This window comes from Apodemus sylvaticus, chromosome 1 (assembly GCF_947179515.1).
Source record: "Apodemus sylvaticus chromosome 1, mApoSyl1.1, whole genome shotgun sequence".
In the NCBI taxonomy this organism is placed as follows: domain Eukaryota; kingdom Metazoa; phylum Chordata; class Mammalia; order Rodentia; family Muridae; genus Apodemus; species Apodemus sylvaticus.
In genome coordinates, this window is record NC_067472.1 from 109,186,996 (window position 1) to 109,204,313 (window position 17,318).

At 45.7% G+C, this 17,318-nt stretch overlaps 1 protein-coding gene across 1 annotated transcript in view; it reads right to left on the reverse strand.

Annotated features, from left to right (window-relative positions):
* Tenm4 (teneurin transmembrane protein 4) overlaps window positions 1-17,318 on the reverse strand; it is a 561,145-nt gene that overhangs the window by 169,803 nt on the left and 374,024 nt on the right. Inside the window, 2 exon segments of the mRNA XM_052158525.1 lie at window positions 263-477; window positions 7,013-7,183. Coding sequence (XP_052014485.1) covers window positions 263-477; window positions 7,013-7,183 — 386 coding nt within the window.

The window sequence follows — 17,318 nt, forward strand, 5'->3', positions numbered from 1 at the left end:
CCTCTCTGAGTCATATTGCCTGGGATTTTGGAGGTGGTGCAGTAGCAGAAAGGCAGGTGTGAAGTGTCCTAGAGTTCTCTGCAAAAGATCCAGGCACCTTACCCCACTCTTCTGGAAGGCAGGATGTTAGTGGCAAATGGATGAGTAGCCTATACAATAACATGAAATTTCCTTCAGGCTTTAGGAGCTGGCTGGGCTTCTGGCCTGGGGTAAGATGTGAGTAGGCACCCAAGAGGTTACTCCATGTGTGGGGTCCAGTTACCTGAGTATGGGAAGGAGGAAGACCTTTTCTGCCGTAAATGCCAACCAGAGCTGCTTTCCCCAGAGACACATTGAACTTCAGATGTACAGGGTGGTCTATGAACACCTGAGATCTCCAGAATGTTCCAGGCGGAATCTTCTGGGAAGCCCGTCTCCCCACATCGATTTCTCCAGAATCTATGAAACTGTCCTCTGGAAATAAACTACTTGGCTTTCCTACCGAGACACAGGGAAAGGAAGACAAGAGCATTCTGGTTAGCCACACACAACAAGGAACCAACATCCCAACATCTAGGGCTCCAATTGGCCTCTCGCCCCAGAGGTCTGCAGCCAGCTCCCTGTCCTGGTCCCACTCTTCCACAGGAGTAAGACAGTCTAGAATTTTCTCCCCAGTGATGCTCAAATTGTTCTGCTAAAAATATTCATTCTTCCAAAGCCGTATGGGTCCTCCCAAAGGGCCATCTGTTTACTGCATAATGCTGCAGCCTGTTAAAATATATTTTGATCCTAAAAATAATCGGTGGTCACATGAGAATAATTTTGTGTTTGTGATTGTCTGTGTGTGTGTGTGTGTGTGTGTGTGTGTGAGAGAGAGAGAGAGAGAGAGAGAGAGAGAGAGAGAGAGAGAGGCTACATGATAAAGTAGAAAGGACAGAGGGACTGAGGAGTGGTCATTCGACTTCCAACCCTGTAATGGGAGGCATGATGGATGTGGAGGGAGGTATTTCATGTTCATGTGAAAATTGGAAGCTTCATATGTGAGTGAAGGGCTGGGTTTGGAACCTGGCTAGAGATTAACAAAGATGAAGAAGAGGGCTTTTATGAAGGGAGGAAACATGTCTGAAAGTGCTGTTGTGGTTTAGAGGGCATGGGTATCTTTTTTTTTTTTTTTTTTTTTTTAGTGTATGTTAAAATGGTTAAGGAAACTTCTCAAGTTCATAGATGAAATCTATAGCGTACTTAGAAATTTAACCCAGCCCTCAGCCCTGAACCATAAGGGTGGTGGGTGCTCAGTGCTTCTTGGGGGGGTCACCAAACCCCAGGAAGGAAGGCCACTTACCACACTTCCTCTTCATGGTGATTAAACACACTCACACATGCCAGACATTAGCCTTCTTAAGAGCCCAAAGGAGGGGCAGGGGAACTGGGAGGACCACCCTTAGGAGCCCGAGAAACCCAAACCAAGTCAACAGGCTCCACTGTATTTGTCAGTAGTAAACCCCCCTGGGCACCCTGGGTCTAAGGCTTTGTATGTGAGTAGAGATGCTCCAAGATGTTCTGAGAGAACAAAAATCATTTGCAAAGAAAACACGTTTGTGGAACTTTTTATAAAAAGCATTTGGAGAGGGGAAATTACAATGTCCTCCCCCCGCCCCACTGCTCTGCTTTGTAAGACTCCTTACAAAGCATGTTTGACGCTGAAATGGAGCCTGGCAGGGCATTGTTGTAGTCATAAAATATTTTACTGTTTTAAATAATAAAATTCAATTTAAATGTTAAACTTCTCCATATGTTATCATTCCCTTATAAACTCCTAGGCAGAAACATCAGGTTTTTAGCTTCAAACCGTTAAATGTTATTTTAATTAAAAATGTGCCAACAACAAAAAAGTTAGAATGCACGCTGTCAGTACAAGTACCATGGATATTGTAGCGTTAAGACAGGAGAGACTCTGCATTTGATTCCTTATGGGAGGAACGGGCTCCAGACCTTCCCCTTGAAAATGAAGACACACAGACCTCCACACTGTGAGTCATGGGACTTCAAAGACAGGAGGAGCCCGATTCCCAGATTCACAAAGCATTAAGATGGGAGGGAATTGTTCACATTCTTCTTTATCTGATCTGTGGGTGCCCAGGACTGTAACCCTTTTATAGTGCAGGTAGAAAGTTGCACACACTCAGCTCTAAGTTCTCCCAGGGAGGCAGAACTAAGGGGGCGTGTCAAACACAAGCACAGTGCCCTCTGAACCTTTCATGCCTAGGAAGGGCTGAGAAGGAAGCCTAAGCCTGCTGATTCCAAGGGCTGCTTTCCCAGAGGAGGGAGGAGTCAGCCAAGGGGGCTGCACTCACATGGTCCCTGTGTGGGAATAAAGAATGGAAGACTCCTTCCTCACTTTAGCCAACAGGGTTCCTTCTCTCCCTTGCAAAGAGAAAAGCATAGTATGGGGGGCAGCCTTACAGGTCAGGATGGGTCCAGAGAGACCCTCCAGAACTCAGGCAGGATTCTTAGGCAAGGGTGTGTGTGTGTGTGTGTGTGTGTGTGTGTGTGTGTATGTCCCAATAAAGTGGCAGAGGGTTTTTTTTTTCTTTCATTGCATTTTTTATAGTTTAAAGATGTGGGCCAGGTGGGAGGGAAAGACTCTCTTCACACTGGACCAATTGGTGTGAACTGGTGGCTGAGAGACAAGAGTGAATAGCATTTACCACTGTTAGCTCATAGGAAAGATGCCGGAGATAGCCAGGGAGAGAGAGAGAGAGAGAGAGAGAGAGAGAGAGAGAGAGAGAGAGAGAGAGAGAGAGAGAGAGAGAGAGAGAGAGAGCCCGACCTGCTTTTGTCTTTCCGGATCATGAGATTCCTTGTCTTTAATTCTGAGCACAAAGCGTGAGGACTAGAATATAAAATGTCCCACTGCAAAGTGCAATACACCAGTGGAGTGAAGGGAAAGGGAAGAGGCGAGCGACTGGTGGAGGGGAAAGCCTGTGTGTGGAACTCTTCTCTCCATGTATATTCTGAAAGATAACAGGTATTAGTAGGAGAAACAGTAGTGAGGTGGAGGTTAATGAGTTCTGGCTGTGTCAAGGGCCCTCATTTACATGAGTTCAGTTGATTCTCATGACACTAAGAACATCTCTACGCTGAGGAGGCTCTGAATGCTTAAGAAGCCAGTCAGAGATGAAGTCACTTGAGAAACCTCTTTACTTCTTAGACTATGGCTTCTCAGAGGATTATATACACGAGTGGTGAATTAAAAGTCTGGAGAGATACTCTGGGTGGTGTTGGGGTGCATTGGCCTCTCAAAGAGCAGGGAGTCCAGTGGGGTTCATGGGGTGAATGTCGAGATTTAGCCAGCTAGATCCAAGGTCCAGTTAAGAACTTTGTGGTATGTCAGGGTTTGGAAGTTGGTCGTTTTTATTCATTAGGAAGCTGTAAGCAGGACTCAGAGTAGCTGGGGTCTGAAGACAGTCATGAGAAGTGGACTGTAGCACTACTGGGTATCTCTAGGCCTCACCAAATGGTACAAGCAGCTTCGTTTAGATCCCACCCCTTCCAATAGCATGATTCAGTTTCACAGCACAGATTCCATCGATAACCATCTTTATCTTTGTAAATTTAGATTCAAGCTTCCTAGAGCAACGCTGTCCGAATATGCAATCATGTCCATAAAAGAAATTTCTCAATGAATGGTCAGATGGCTGAAATGGTCGGATGACTCCATCAAACGTGGAAGATTTGGAAGAACTGGAATTGCCCTGTATCCCAATCACAGTCTTGACTCTCCTGAGCAGATCCATCTATTCAGGTTCTAAACGTCTAATCAAGTGACAATCCCCTTACCTATTTTTTTTTTTTTTGTTATTCTCAATGCAATAGATTGCACAAGGAATCCCTTAGTTTCCTTAGCAACTGTTTGGAATTTATTTGGCTATCAAAATAAGCTGCTCCATTTCGGGGAGCCCAGCTGAGGCTGTGTGAAGCAAATTGTGTCGTTCAAATTGATAAGCAATTCTTATTCCATTGCAGAAAGAAAGCGCTGTCCCTAGCCCACCGAGTCAACCTTCAGAAAAGCTTGCTTATGCGGTGATTTCTCCTCCCCATGAATGCAAACTGGCCGTGTGGTGTTGCTTGAGGAAGCTGTCACATTTGGTTTCTGTCCCATAATGACCCTGAACTGGCTAGAGCCACTTTGAAAAATACAGCAACAATTATAGTTTAATGTCATTCTCACAGACATGAGAGACACAGTACTGGGATTATCATCTATTTAATTTATATAACTTAAAAAAACATATCTTAAAAATAGTTTTTAAATACCCCAAACCTTAGGAAGACCCATGAGGGTAAATGTTAATGAGGATGCGTCTCTAGGATCTTCGGCTCTGAAGTGGAACGGCCCTGGACTAGGGAGACAAGATGAGAGGCCCCAGGGGGACTGATGACCACTCTGTACAAGTGGCTCCTCCCTGCCGTGCTCTCAAGGGTGCCACCATCACCTTTGTTTCACAGATGAGAAAACTAAGGCCAAACAGATGAAGTAACTAGAACAGAGTTAACGGAAAAAATGCAAGGCTGGGTTGTGAGCCACATTTGGGCTGTGTGGCTCCAAGGCACATTTGAGCCCCACCACTACCTTTTTTTTTTCCCTTTCTCTTAATCATATCATACTGCTTCTTCCATGATCGTGGTTGCAGGGACCCTAATCTTAATTCTGTAATCAATTCTTTCCCCTGATACCATCTGAAGGGGCCAGAAATGTGCCCTCACATTTAAGAATTTCACTACTGAGTAAAGTCTAAGGAAGCAGAGTTTTATCATCACAATTAAAAACAGAAACTGAGTAGACATTGGTTTGGGGTGGAGGGGTGGGGTCTCCCAGAGACTGAAGGCAGCTTTCCCCTCTGCTTTTCAGCCACATGCATTCCCCCACCCCACCACAGCAATCACTCCTGATGCTGACTGTTTTCCAATACTGCCCTCCATTTAAGGGGCTTATAAACAGGATTTCCATTTGCATCAGTAATAGCCGATAATCCCTTTAAGCAAAAATTCTCCAATTAAAATAAGCCAATAAGGCAGTGTAATTTTGTGTTGTCTCTTATCTACACCCCCTCCTCCTCCGGAAAAACTAAACAGAACCCAAACAACCCACAAACTAATTTCATTAGAGTGCAAGATTTCAGATAGACTTTACTCCCGCTGAAGGAATGTCTGTTAGAGACCCATGGTGGGAAGAAACTGCACTGTGTTACAGGAGATCCTTTACCAATTCCTCGAGGGATAAAGATGGTTTAAGTGTGTTTTTACAGGCTGACCTAAAGACAGATGTTCCTCTATGGGTCTTCACTGGTGGCACTAGACAATATGAACTGGGCGTGCGTGTGGCAAGCAACCAGCAGAACCATGGACAGTGCCACCTTTGTCAGATCCCTGAAGTGTGCCAGTTTGCCTAATAATGATTCTTGTACACATTTCACCTGTAGAACTTGCAAATTGCAATGCACCCTACATAGAACCCACGGCTTAGTGTTTTCTGACTGAGCCACAGGAAGTGGAAGCGGAGCCTAGAATGCTTGGCTCAGAGGGTTTGCTTAAGCTGACATCACAGTCAGCAGCTCCTGAGTTCTCCAGTGGCCCCCACATGCTAGCTTCTTCCCTTCCCTGCTACTGGGTAAAGAAGCATATGTTAGTCAGTGTTTTAGTTCTTAAAAATCTTTAAAAGGAAGAGGCATGGCCTTTCCTCTCAAAACAATGGGTAAGCATTCGGGTTTGGTTCTTTTAGAAGTCTCCTCTTTTCACTTCCCCTAAATGTGTCCACAGGTCAACAGTTGACTTTGAACTTGAGGATCCTCATTGCAGAGGTCATGAGGAGGTGTTCTGGGTACACACACATTACCCTTCTAACCAAGCCAATGGCTTTGAAAGGACACAGAGGCATGAGCTCAGAGTTAAGTGAGGCAAGAAAAAACATGGTGTGAGTTGTAAAGGTAGGGGCCATGGCCACTTTGCTGACAGGGAAACAGCAGAGTGACAACAAAGATCACAGCGGGTGCAGGAGAAGGGAAGGCCACCGTGCCTGAAGGACAGGTGGCCTGGCCTGGGAGCTTACATTGTTCCAATTTTGGTGAGCTTTGGCTGATAGTGAGGGAAGTTGTATCTATAAATTGTTATAAAGACCATTGAGAAATTCAAAATATAGGCCCAATGAATCCCACTCAAGAATGTCAAACACAGAATATCACCACCATTTCTGTCATGGATGGAATGTCTTTGCCCCAGGGTGCAACAGGACTTCACATCTGTATCACCTTTGAGGTCCTGTCACCATGGGGGTAGAGCAGGTGGGGAAACTAATGGGGGATTGGTGAGAGCCCTGAGGTCCCAGACCGGAGTTCATATACTCAGTTCTGACATCCTCTGGGTCACGTCACTCCATGTGATCATTTGTGTTTGCACCTAGAATCGACATAGCTAAATATACCCATTTCACAGGGTTGTAAGGGTTAAGTGTGAGGTGAAATGATGTTAGTAAGAAGTTTTGATGCAAACACAGTGAGTACACAATAATTGTTACTACTGCAGATGAGGAAGTTGGGTCAGAGATACTAGTGACTTGATCACTGGGTGGGCGATCATCTGAAATGTATCCAATGAAACATACAGTCTAAGGATCTTTTACCCAGAGCACACTATCCCCTACCATGTCCCACTCCCACACATACCTCTTGATCCCACAGGGTTTCCCCAGAAGTGCTCCCCCTGACCCCACACAAAGATGGCTGACTGGCAATGTGAATGCCCTGAAAGCATTCTTGAAGGCATGGAATGAGATGCGGCAGAGCAGCACGGGTCCGGCTGACACTGACAGGGAATGGGGATGGAGACACAGGTGGACTGCCGGCCGGCATGGGGTGTGGAGGATGGAAGACGCAGCATGAGCTGTGAGTCAGACATGGGGTGTGTATGATGGAGGCCTCCTCCGTTCAAAGGCAGACACAGAGGACTCACAACACGGACAACGCAGCAACCCTACCTTCTGTGGCTCCTTTGCCTTTCCTGTCAGGGGTCTCTAAGCCAGTGCCCCCTGAGGGATACAGGGAGACGTCCGTTGGCACAGGCCAGCTGCTGGCTGTGTCCTCCGTGATCTCATACATCTGCCCCTCCATCGGCTGCAGGTGCCAGTTTAGGCCAAACAGGTGCATGGCTGTAGTGAGCAATGGAAAAAGTCATCTTTTTCTGCTGGAGGGGGAAATGGAACTCCCAAGCCACAAGGAGAGGGGGGCTGGGGTGGGGAACACAGACCCTCAGTTCAGTTCAACAACAGCACCCAGAGGAGAGAGATCTCTTAGAGTACCAGGCCCTGCAGAGGGGCTCAAGACACAGCGATGATCAAGGTTTGAGACCTTGCCTCGAGGGGTTAACAGTCTGGTGATGTTAGGGATGATCAGGAGAATCATAGTTTCAGGAGGTTTTGACCTTTTTGTTTAAAAGACAAATAACAATCTAGGAGGGAAAACTATAATTTGTATGACAAAGGATTATTTCGTTAATGTAAAAATAACACCCATGAATAAGTCAAGTCTAACAGTGCGGTAGAAAAATAGGCATAGGATATGAACAGACAGGTTACAGAATGGGAAATACCAAAGGCCCTTAATCATACGGAAAGGCTCTTAACATCACTCACTGTGAAAGAAATCTAAGTCAAACTCTGAAATATTAGTTTTCACATATGGTTTGGCAAAGATAAAAAGGGCTGAAAATATACTGTGCTGGCAGAGGAGGGGAGGCAGGCGCCCACACACTTTGCTGGTGTGAGCATAAATGGGTGTGTGATAAAAAGCCATAAAATTTAAAATGCATTCACCCTTTACCCTAGGATTCCAAGGTCCCAATTCTGGAAACTTCTCCTCCAGATGTACTCACATATCTAATAAATGATGTACCTACAAGGTTACTCACTACAGCATTATTTTAATAGTGAAATTTCATAAACTGGTCCATTGATAAGAGGCTAGGCAGGATCTAGCCACACAACACAACAGCATCGATCATAAATAGACTGAGGAAGATTTTTATGTTTTTTTTTTCTTTTCTGGAAGAAAAACTATAACCTGCAGAAGAATGTGTTTGACATGCTGCCTTTGGCCTTACATTGCACTGAGTGTCAGAAGGATATGGAAGACAGTTTCCACACCGGGTGCTCCCTGTGAGGGACGGGGATGGTGCAGCGCTGAGGTGGGAGGGAGATGTTCTATACATCTTTATTTTGTGGCATGAGACAGCAGAGAGTGAACGCTGTCTGAAGTATACAGTGTGCATTCAGGCTGTGAATGCTGTTTCCACAAAGATTTGCAATCAGGGCGTGCAGTGCGTGACTGCTCTCTGGACTTCACTTTGGGAATCAATACTTAGCTCTTGATGGCACACATGGTGGCACACATCTGTAACCCCAGCGGGGGCGGGGAGAGGCTGAGGAGGCAGGCTGTGAGATCTATAGAGCTAGGAAGCCAGTCTGCTCCATTTGGTGAGACCCTTTCACAAAAACAAAAAGCACAGGCCACAAAGATGACTGGGCAGAGCAAAGCACCTGTTACACAAAGCTGATGTCGTGAGTTCAGTGCTTTAAGTTACCAAAAGCTGGTTACTATGGGCTGGAGTATGCACGGCGGCAAACACAACAAAAGAAACTCTGCCTTAACAAAGTGGAAGCAGAGAACAGACCCCTTAAAATTGTCCTCTGATGTCCATGGGAGTCTTGGGGCATGCATGTGCTGGCACTCACACAGTACTGCATTATACATACATACACCCAAACCCAACCCAAGCCCCAAATCCTCCTCCAAAATGAAACAAGACTTGAACCTGGCCAGTGGTCTGCACTCCACATCCAGGACGCCCGCTCAGGCTCTCCCGGATGTAGCAAGCATTCATCTTCCTGGATCCCACACCGTGCTCTCTATAGCACCCGTTCCTCTCACTGATGACCCTATTTTTCAAAGGCCCTCTATGGCAGACTCTGGAGAGTTAGTATTGATTCAGACAGACAGAGCACACAGTCAAGCAGTGAAGATAGATGGATTAGGATGTCCTCTCAGAAGGTCCTGGCCTAGAGGACAGGGTAACTGAGAAGGATGGCCACAGGAAGGCAGGGCCGATCTTCAGAGATAGGAATGACCATGGAATTATATTTACTACCTACTGTGTATATCTGGTAATATGAATACATTATTTCTAATTCTCATGTCAACCTACTAGACACAATTTTGAGAGGTTTCAAAAATATCAGGTCTTAGTATAGATAAAGAAAAAATTAGAAAGTTAGTTAAAATTATGATATTTATAAGACAATGATTGTGATGTTTTACTCTGTGCTACATACTGTGTTAAAACTATCAGAACAATGTATACTTTGGCTTTCATGACAACCCCAAAAGGTTAATCTTTGTAGCCACATGTTACAGATGATCACTTCAAGGTAAGGGGACAACTGACATGTACGAAGTTAAGTGGACAAGAAGAAGCAGAAGCTGGTCTAGATCTCACATCTGCCCAGACATGAAAACTCACACCCCGAGTCTGAGATTGTCTCTTATCAGCTCCATCTCACAAGGCACAAGGCTGGCATATGAAGACACCCCTTCCTGGATATCGGATTGCCTCCAAGGGTTTTACATCTGCAGGTGGAAATAGGACCCTCCCACAGGATGCTGAGAAACAAGTTGTTATGGATAAGTCCACAGATAGTGAATTTGATGACCTACAGTAGCCTTTTTAGGCCACAAAACATGGTAGAGGTACCAGGCAAACACATCATATTCTGTGACTCCAGGACATATTCAAATCTTGTAGGGGACAGGCACATGGTTGCTTTAGCCAGGAGGTTGCATTTTTGGGACAGTGAGGAGAATGACCTTTTTCTTTTGCTTTGGTTTCTGTGATGTGGTACTAGAGGTAAGAAAAGATTCTGAGCCCTAATTGCTGTTTCCTAGCTGCAGTAGTCTTATCTGAGAAATGGGGACGCATACTCCAGCAGTGCTTTTCTATTGAAACAGTGGGGTGCTGTACCAGAAGGGTGCTCTATCAGAGGTGTGCTACCAGGCCAGTGGGGTACTGCATATATCCAGACAATATCAGAGGAATACCATAGCAGAGGGACCCCGTGTCAGAGATATATTCCCTGTCAGTGGGGTAGTTACACGTGGTAAAGCCATAGGGGTAAATGTCAGCGGAACATGCAGGTACCCGGTCAGAGGGGTGCTGTATCAGAGGTGTATACCCTGTCAGAGGGGTGCTGTATCAGAGGTGTATACCCTGTCAGAGGGTTGCTGTATCAGAGGTGTATACCCTGTCAGAGGGGTGCTGTATCAGAGGTGTATACCCTGTCAGAGGGGTGCTGTATAAGTGGTGTACCCAGTTAGAGGGGTGCTGTATAAGTGGTGTACCCTGTCAGAGGGGTGCTGTATAAGTGGTGTACCCAGTCAAGAGGGTTGCATATCAGAGGTGTATACCCTGTCAGTGGGGTTTCATGTCAGCAGGGCAGCATGTTAAAGTTGTGCCTTGTGAGAGAGATACCATGTCGGATGGGTACCAAGTCAATGGGGCACCATGTCATAAGGGTACACCGAGATTTAGCGTACCAAGCGTACTATGTGCCAAGGTACTTTGCCAAGTGTACATAAGTACTGCATTTTTCCAGACATCAGATTTGTTGATAATAACAGGGACAGAGTTAATAGCAGCTCCCACTGACTGAGCAACATTTTAGTCAGGAGTACTGTGCAAGGTGGAGGTGCTTTCGCCTGCTTTCCACTTCTGAGTGATGGTGGCGATAAAAGACAGTTAGCCTGCCTGCAAGGAGAGAAGCTGCTGTTTCCTAGGTTGAATTAGCTCACATCTCTACTTACCTTCCTACTGTTGTAATCTATATATTGGCAACTCCGAAGGTAATGGAGAACTTCCCTGAACTACACACAACTCAGATGTACACCATTAAGTGAGCAGCGCGTCTTCCCCCATTAGAGTCAATTATCTTATCTAAGAGTGCCAAGTGCTGTCTTGTTAAAAGGTCACAAGAATTAACTAATTCCAGAATAAATAGAATGCTCACAGCTCTTCGAAAAGAAACATTTTTATTGTCAGAGCTTTCTCTTAATTTTAAGAAGATACAAAAGTGAGTCTTTCAAAACCAAACAAACAAAAACAAAAAACAAAAAACAAAAAACAAAAACACCTGCCAGGACAGTGTTTGGTAGGGTGCGAGGGTAGAGTCTCAGAGATAAATCTGATTCCCAAGTCCAGGGTCCCAGGGGAAGTTAATAGGGTAAGGCAGTTCACAGTGGGGGGAAGGGCTGGAAGTATACAGGTAAATGTTGACACCTCATTCTTTCTGCTCTGCTTCCTTGGAGAGGCTCACACAGCTGTGAGCGTGACAGGGAGTCTCTGTGACCTGTGGAAAAGGTCCCTCCGAAAGCAAAGCTTCACTTAAAACCACTTGTGATGTATTCCTCAGAGACTCTCCAGGGCACCCCAAAATGACAGTGGAGGATGGTGATAGGGAAAAGAATCAATGTCATCAAGATGGAGCTGAGAAATACCTTGCTGATACTTTGCTACCAACCTAACAGGCAGGAGGTGCCCACTGATGCAGCAGTAGCAGGTCTGTTCCAGGGGTAACCAACCACTTTCTGGCTGGAATTCTCATAGTCAGGAGGGAATTCGTATCTGCACTACAAACCTCACAGGAAGCCTGGGGCCAGGGAGGACAGAGGCCTGGGCTGGGAAAGTACTGGTGCTACTTTGCTAAATGGGCATGATGTGCTTGTCACACTGCCTTCTGAATAGTTATGTCTGTCCCTGTAGGTTAGCACTGCTGGCAGCTCTGGTCAGAGACACTTCTTTACACAGTGCATAGAATTAACTGCAGAGATTCGTCATCTAGCCAGAGTGCTGGGAATAAGTGCCTTGTAAATGCTCAGCTATACATAGGACATCTTTATCACTCTCTCCAAAGCTCAGACGACAAGAATCCAGGAGCCGGGAGCACTGGGTAGGATACTGTAGAATGCCTTCTCCTGGGCATGACATGATCTTTGTACTCTTGCACTCTCCAGCTGCTAGGGTTGCCTGTACAGCATGGAGCTGATTGATACCCTGACATGGAGCACAGGGGGTGGGTGCGGGGTTTAGAGGCTCCACCCTCCCCTGAAGATCTATAGGCAATTAATGGCTACTGGTGGGGAAAGAATTTTCTGCTGTGGTGTAGCCACTGGTAAGATGTTCATGCTTCTGTAAGTAACCTCTCACTCATATGTATGCAAGACTAATCAAACTGTCTGGGCCACAAATTAGGGAGAAAAAAGGATGTGAAAGTTAAAGGGTGACTAGCTAAGAAAAGGAAGGTAAAGAGTGGGAGTGGGGGACAGTCAAGAACAAAGGAGGACAAATATGATCAAAGTATATTGCATGCACGTATGCAAATATCATGTTGAAGCCCATTATCATGCATGACTAGTACATGTTAATAAAAACCACTGGGGTCTTTGGAAGGTGAGAATTACAGACATGGGCATTGAGGAGGGAAAAGACCAGTCAGCAATTGTACCTAGAAGCCAAAATGAGAAGGACTTTTAGCCTGCCATCTGAGGCCCCCAAATAGAAGTCAGGCTAAGATACCCTCAGCTCCATCACTGTACTGCCTTGGTGAGTTTTATGGTCTTGGGTGAAAACTTGGGGAAGAGAGGTAGCCTGTTCTCTTCAGAGGATACACAAACACAGACAAAGACAGACAGACACACACACACACACAGATACATACATACATACATAGAGACAGACAGACAGATACAGACAGACACATTCACAGAGACAGACAGATAGAGGTACACACACACACACACACACACACACACACACACACACACCCTCAGTGAGTGATTTGGTCTTTGGAATCTTTAAGCTTCACTCACCCACCTAATCCCTGACAGTCATTCAAGTAACAACAGTATCTTTTGAAAGTGTGGTCCATGGCCAACACATTACAGATACCATTCGGTCTCATGCGCATGTAAAAGGTGGTCTGGGAAACACGACTGAAGAATATATAATGGTACTGAAATGAAAGCTGAGCTAAAGTGACCGTTGAGTTACTGAAAGAACTCAAAGTTACAGTGAGCTACCAAGCCCAGACAGCGGGCAGGGCTGGCTTAAGGGTGAACAGGCTTCAATCTCTTCCTCTTCCTATGTCTCACTTTCAGTGGAAGATAAAAGAGGCAACATAAAGCTACCCACAAAATAGAGGCTGAAATGGGAGTTGGAGGCTGGGGGCGCATGGGGTCACCTGTCTCTGCCTTACAGTCACCTGCCTTTGAAGTGGCACAAAGCAGCAAACAGTGCTTGGTCAAAAGTTCTGAAAGTAGAGACCATGGGTTAACAACCATAATAAAAGAAGCCAAAAAATATAAATGATTCTCCCTGGTCCACTAAGGATAGAGGAGACCATTCAAATAACATAAATCGTTTATTGTATTCTTCATTCTCTGAAGAATGAAGAGTAGCAGCCCAACAATGCATATTGCAGGATTATGTAAATTATACCCTGCACTGTATATTTATAACTAAGGTGCAAATCCCTGTTCAAGTATACCAAGGGTGACCTAGATAAGAAGCATGGTTTTCCCATTAGACTACTTGTAATTCAATGAAAAGGTGACAAGATGCTTGAAGAGTTCAGAGAGAGAGGCTGTGGAGATGTAGCAGGGTTCACAGGATCACCCACATTGAAATGTTAATGATTTCTAAAAGCCAAGAGTCAGGGTGGGAAAGTTCAATCGCCCAGGCTCTGGTCCATCTGATCCTGGGGCTGACATTTTCCTGTTGCCTTTTCTTGCCCAGTGAGACCTGAGCGATGGCTCAGAAAGTGCAAGCTTTGTCCTGACATTTGAAAAAAAAAAAGGTTCCATTGATGTTCAGACACACTGAAGGCACCCTAGCACCCAACCCAGAAGAGGCAATTAACAAAGCCATTAAGCCAGCTAGGAGAGGGGAGTTCCTACTGTCACAAGGTAGAGGGGAAAGACTGCCACTGTGTGCAGACACCCACTTGCCTGTACGCTGGAGCAGCTCCAGGGAGTCAGTAGAGATGGGTGTAACGGAGAGGATCTGCTGGGTGCATATGTGTCTGTGCATCCCTTGTGGGCCTTGTGCCATCAGAGGCCAGGAAAGGGCATCAGATGCCCTACGCCTTGAGTTACAGACAGTTGTGAGCTCTAATGTGGGTGCTGGGAATCCAGCGTCAGTCCTCTGAGCCATCTCTCCAGGCTCACCAAGTGGCAATTTTTTAATGTCAAAAGTAGGAAGCATGGTCACATGATTGGCCACTTGCTTTTCTGTTTTAGTACTCACATTTAGGATGTTTGCATGTTTGTTTGTTTAAATAAAGCCACTGGTGTTCAAACTTCCAAGGAGGGAAAAATGACAATATCAGTACAAAGTAAGATTCCCTGAAAAGGTCACACTGTACTAAAGTTTCTTCAGATCAACTAAGCAGAACTTCATGACTTTGGAGAGTTGGAATCTGTAGATCTGTTGCTATAATTACCTTGGGCTGGCTTCAGTCTCTTTAATAGTCATTAACTACTAGCTGCGGTGAGTGATTTACTCTTTCAGCTATCAGGTAAATCTTTGGAATATAGCCTGTTAACCAGACCACTGGCTTCCGCCAACAGCAAAGCTAAGTTATCAGAGAGCATCTGAGGCCTATACAAATTACCACGCTTTGCTGTACCCTATCTGATGTCCTCACCAAAGTATCTGGCAAACACATTGATGTATGATGGCTATAAAGATTGCCTTTAACTGTATCTGGAATGGAACGTCACTAGAGCCATCTGAATCTATTCTCAGGTCAGGGCCACCGATTTTGGCTCAGAATAAACTAGTTCTTACTGATGTTTTGCATCAGCACCAATAAGGACAGAAAAAGCAAGGTTATATAAGAGCAGCAACGTATCATCTTCCAGTCCATATTCCTGCTTCTATAAAGCTACCACACTCAGAGTTCTGACCAAGAACCTAGTAACACAGAGCTATGTGTAGCAATGTAACAGGTGACAAACCAGAAAGCAGCCTGGGGACCTGACACGGGACACTGGCTAAGGTACAGGCACTGTATGCCTGGGAACCTCTATAACAGGCATCTATGATAGCCACAATGAAGACCATCTTTGAGATGTAGTGTTGGGGAAGGAAGCAGGCCATAAAACTGCATTTTTTTTCCTGACTGTGTGTATGTACTGCCTCTGTATGTACTTCTGTATATGCATATAAAAATCAACAAAAGAATAGACTAAAAGGACACCGTGTTTGAATCATTGTGTTAGGCTCATGGATACATGTTGTTCTGTAGATTCCAAATGCATGTTAGTTCTATTTTACTTATAAAAAGAGGCCCTGTAAGTCAATCTCAGTAAGATAGGTCTAAAGGTGATGGAGCGGAAGGAAGACGCTTAACACAGCAGGTGTCAGGCTCTAGACAACAGGAGTTACACCAGGTTATCAGGGGACAGTGGAGGCTCAGAAGGCTCTGTTACCTCCAAAGGCACACAGGTAAGTGATGGAACCACATTTGAGTCCAGATCTTGCTTTCAAAGTGCAGGCTCTCAGTAATCACCCTTCTGATGAGTTACAGTGGCTGACATTAAATTGAAATAAAGAATCGAACGCAAAGCTTTGCAGCAGGCACAGCTGGAGCTACTCTTTGGGATACTTCAAGGGACTTTCTTTTTTTATCTGAACTTTCATGATCAAAACGGCATACATGCTAGATTGTAGCCAAGAGCAGAGTGCCGTCTGTCCAGAGCACAGAGCATGGTCATCGACTAGTCTCCTGACTTTGGGCAAAAGGTCTCAGCCTTACTCACTCTCAGCTTCCTCCTCTTCAAAATGAAGCTTACTTATAACGCCCATCCCAAAGGATCAAACGAGAGAACACATGGAATTGTCTCAGAGTGGTGCCTAGCACACGCTGGGCGCCTGATGAATGGCCGCTGTCATAACCTCTCCTGCTGGATGCCTCACTGTCCTTAGCTCCTGTGCTTACTGAGAAATTAAGCCAGTTATGTTGCCTGCCCTGTTTTTTTCTCTCTCTCTCCATATTCCTCATGACTCGCTGCCACACCATCTGCGGGTCCCTTTAAGCTGCAGGCACTCTCTTGTTCCCACGAGTTGACAGACTCTGGGCACAGAATGAGAGTTATTTGTCCAACAGATAAAACAGCTTTTAAGGGTAGAATCGCTATAAAGCAGGCTGACAGGATCCCACCGGTGGCTACGTGGGGCTAATTTTAAATCAAGTAAATATACTGCTTTCCCTCCTGTCTCCCGCTGGAACGTGACTGCAGCAGTCAGGACGACGGCCCCTCACTCACAGATGCACTACTTCTAGAGAATGGACTCTTGCATCACAGGCCATTTTTCTGCACTGTGTAGAACAGGGGAGAAGGCCACTTTTGCGTGGCAAACATGTGAGTCCATGGTCAATACGGATGCCCGTTTAACTGGGAGGCACAGAGAACTGCTGGAGGCAAGTGGAAGAGAAAAAGGAAGCAGGAACTTAATTGGTACGGAATTCTTACTGCAGCAAGGGACTAAGAAAGCTCCCCTCTCAGGCTCTACTGAGACCTCTTCCATGCCTTCCTAAAGCAGGGGCTGGCCTGCTCTCACCACCCTTTCAACCTACCTCAGCCTCATCATAGGGCCTTTCCCTGTCAGTTGCCGAAACTGCTGATTGTACAGTGGAGTGCTGTCAGTGATATGTGACTATGGCCAGCCTGGCCTCTGTGGCCTAGGACATGGCTGCTTCTCCAGGGATGATGTGCTAGCTGTGGGAGAACTTCCTTTACTGTGGCCACAGTTTTCTTATCCATAAGGTGATACCATCTATGCTAAGGCACCAGGACCAACCTTCAAGTAGGTAGACGGTAGTCAGGTGGGCACGGTGCGCACTGCAGTGGGGTTAACACCATCCTGACTGTTTTTGTGGTGCATCAGGGTTCGTGATGAAGAAGCAAAATAAAGGCCTATGAGGACCTGGGGAGTTAAGAGGTCTGAGATTTTGTTTGAAAATGGGGAAGGTTGCTACACTGGTGTTTTGCTTGTACTAGCTCCTTCAAAGAACAGCTGAGGAGACTTGGCCAGTGCATTGGTGGAAAGGCCTGGATGCAAGAATCAAATGCATATCTTCAGACTATAGCTCTGAGTGCTTTCTATTAAAAAACTGTGCCAAGGTCACAAAGAAACCCGTGGGAGATGGAGCGTCATTCTTAGAGCTAGTTGTCCCA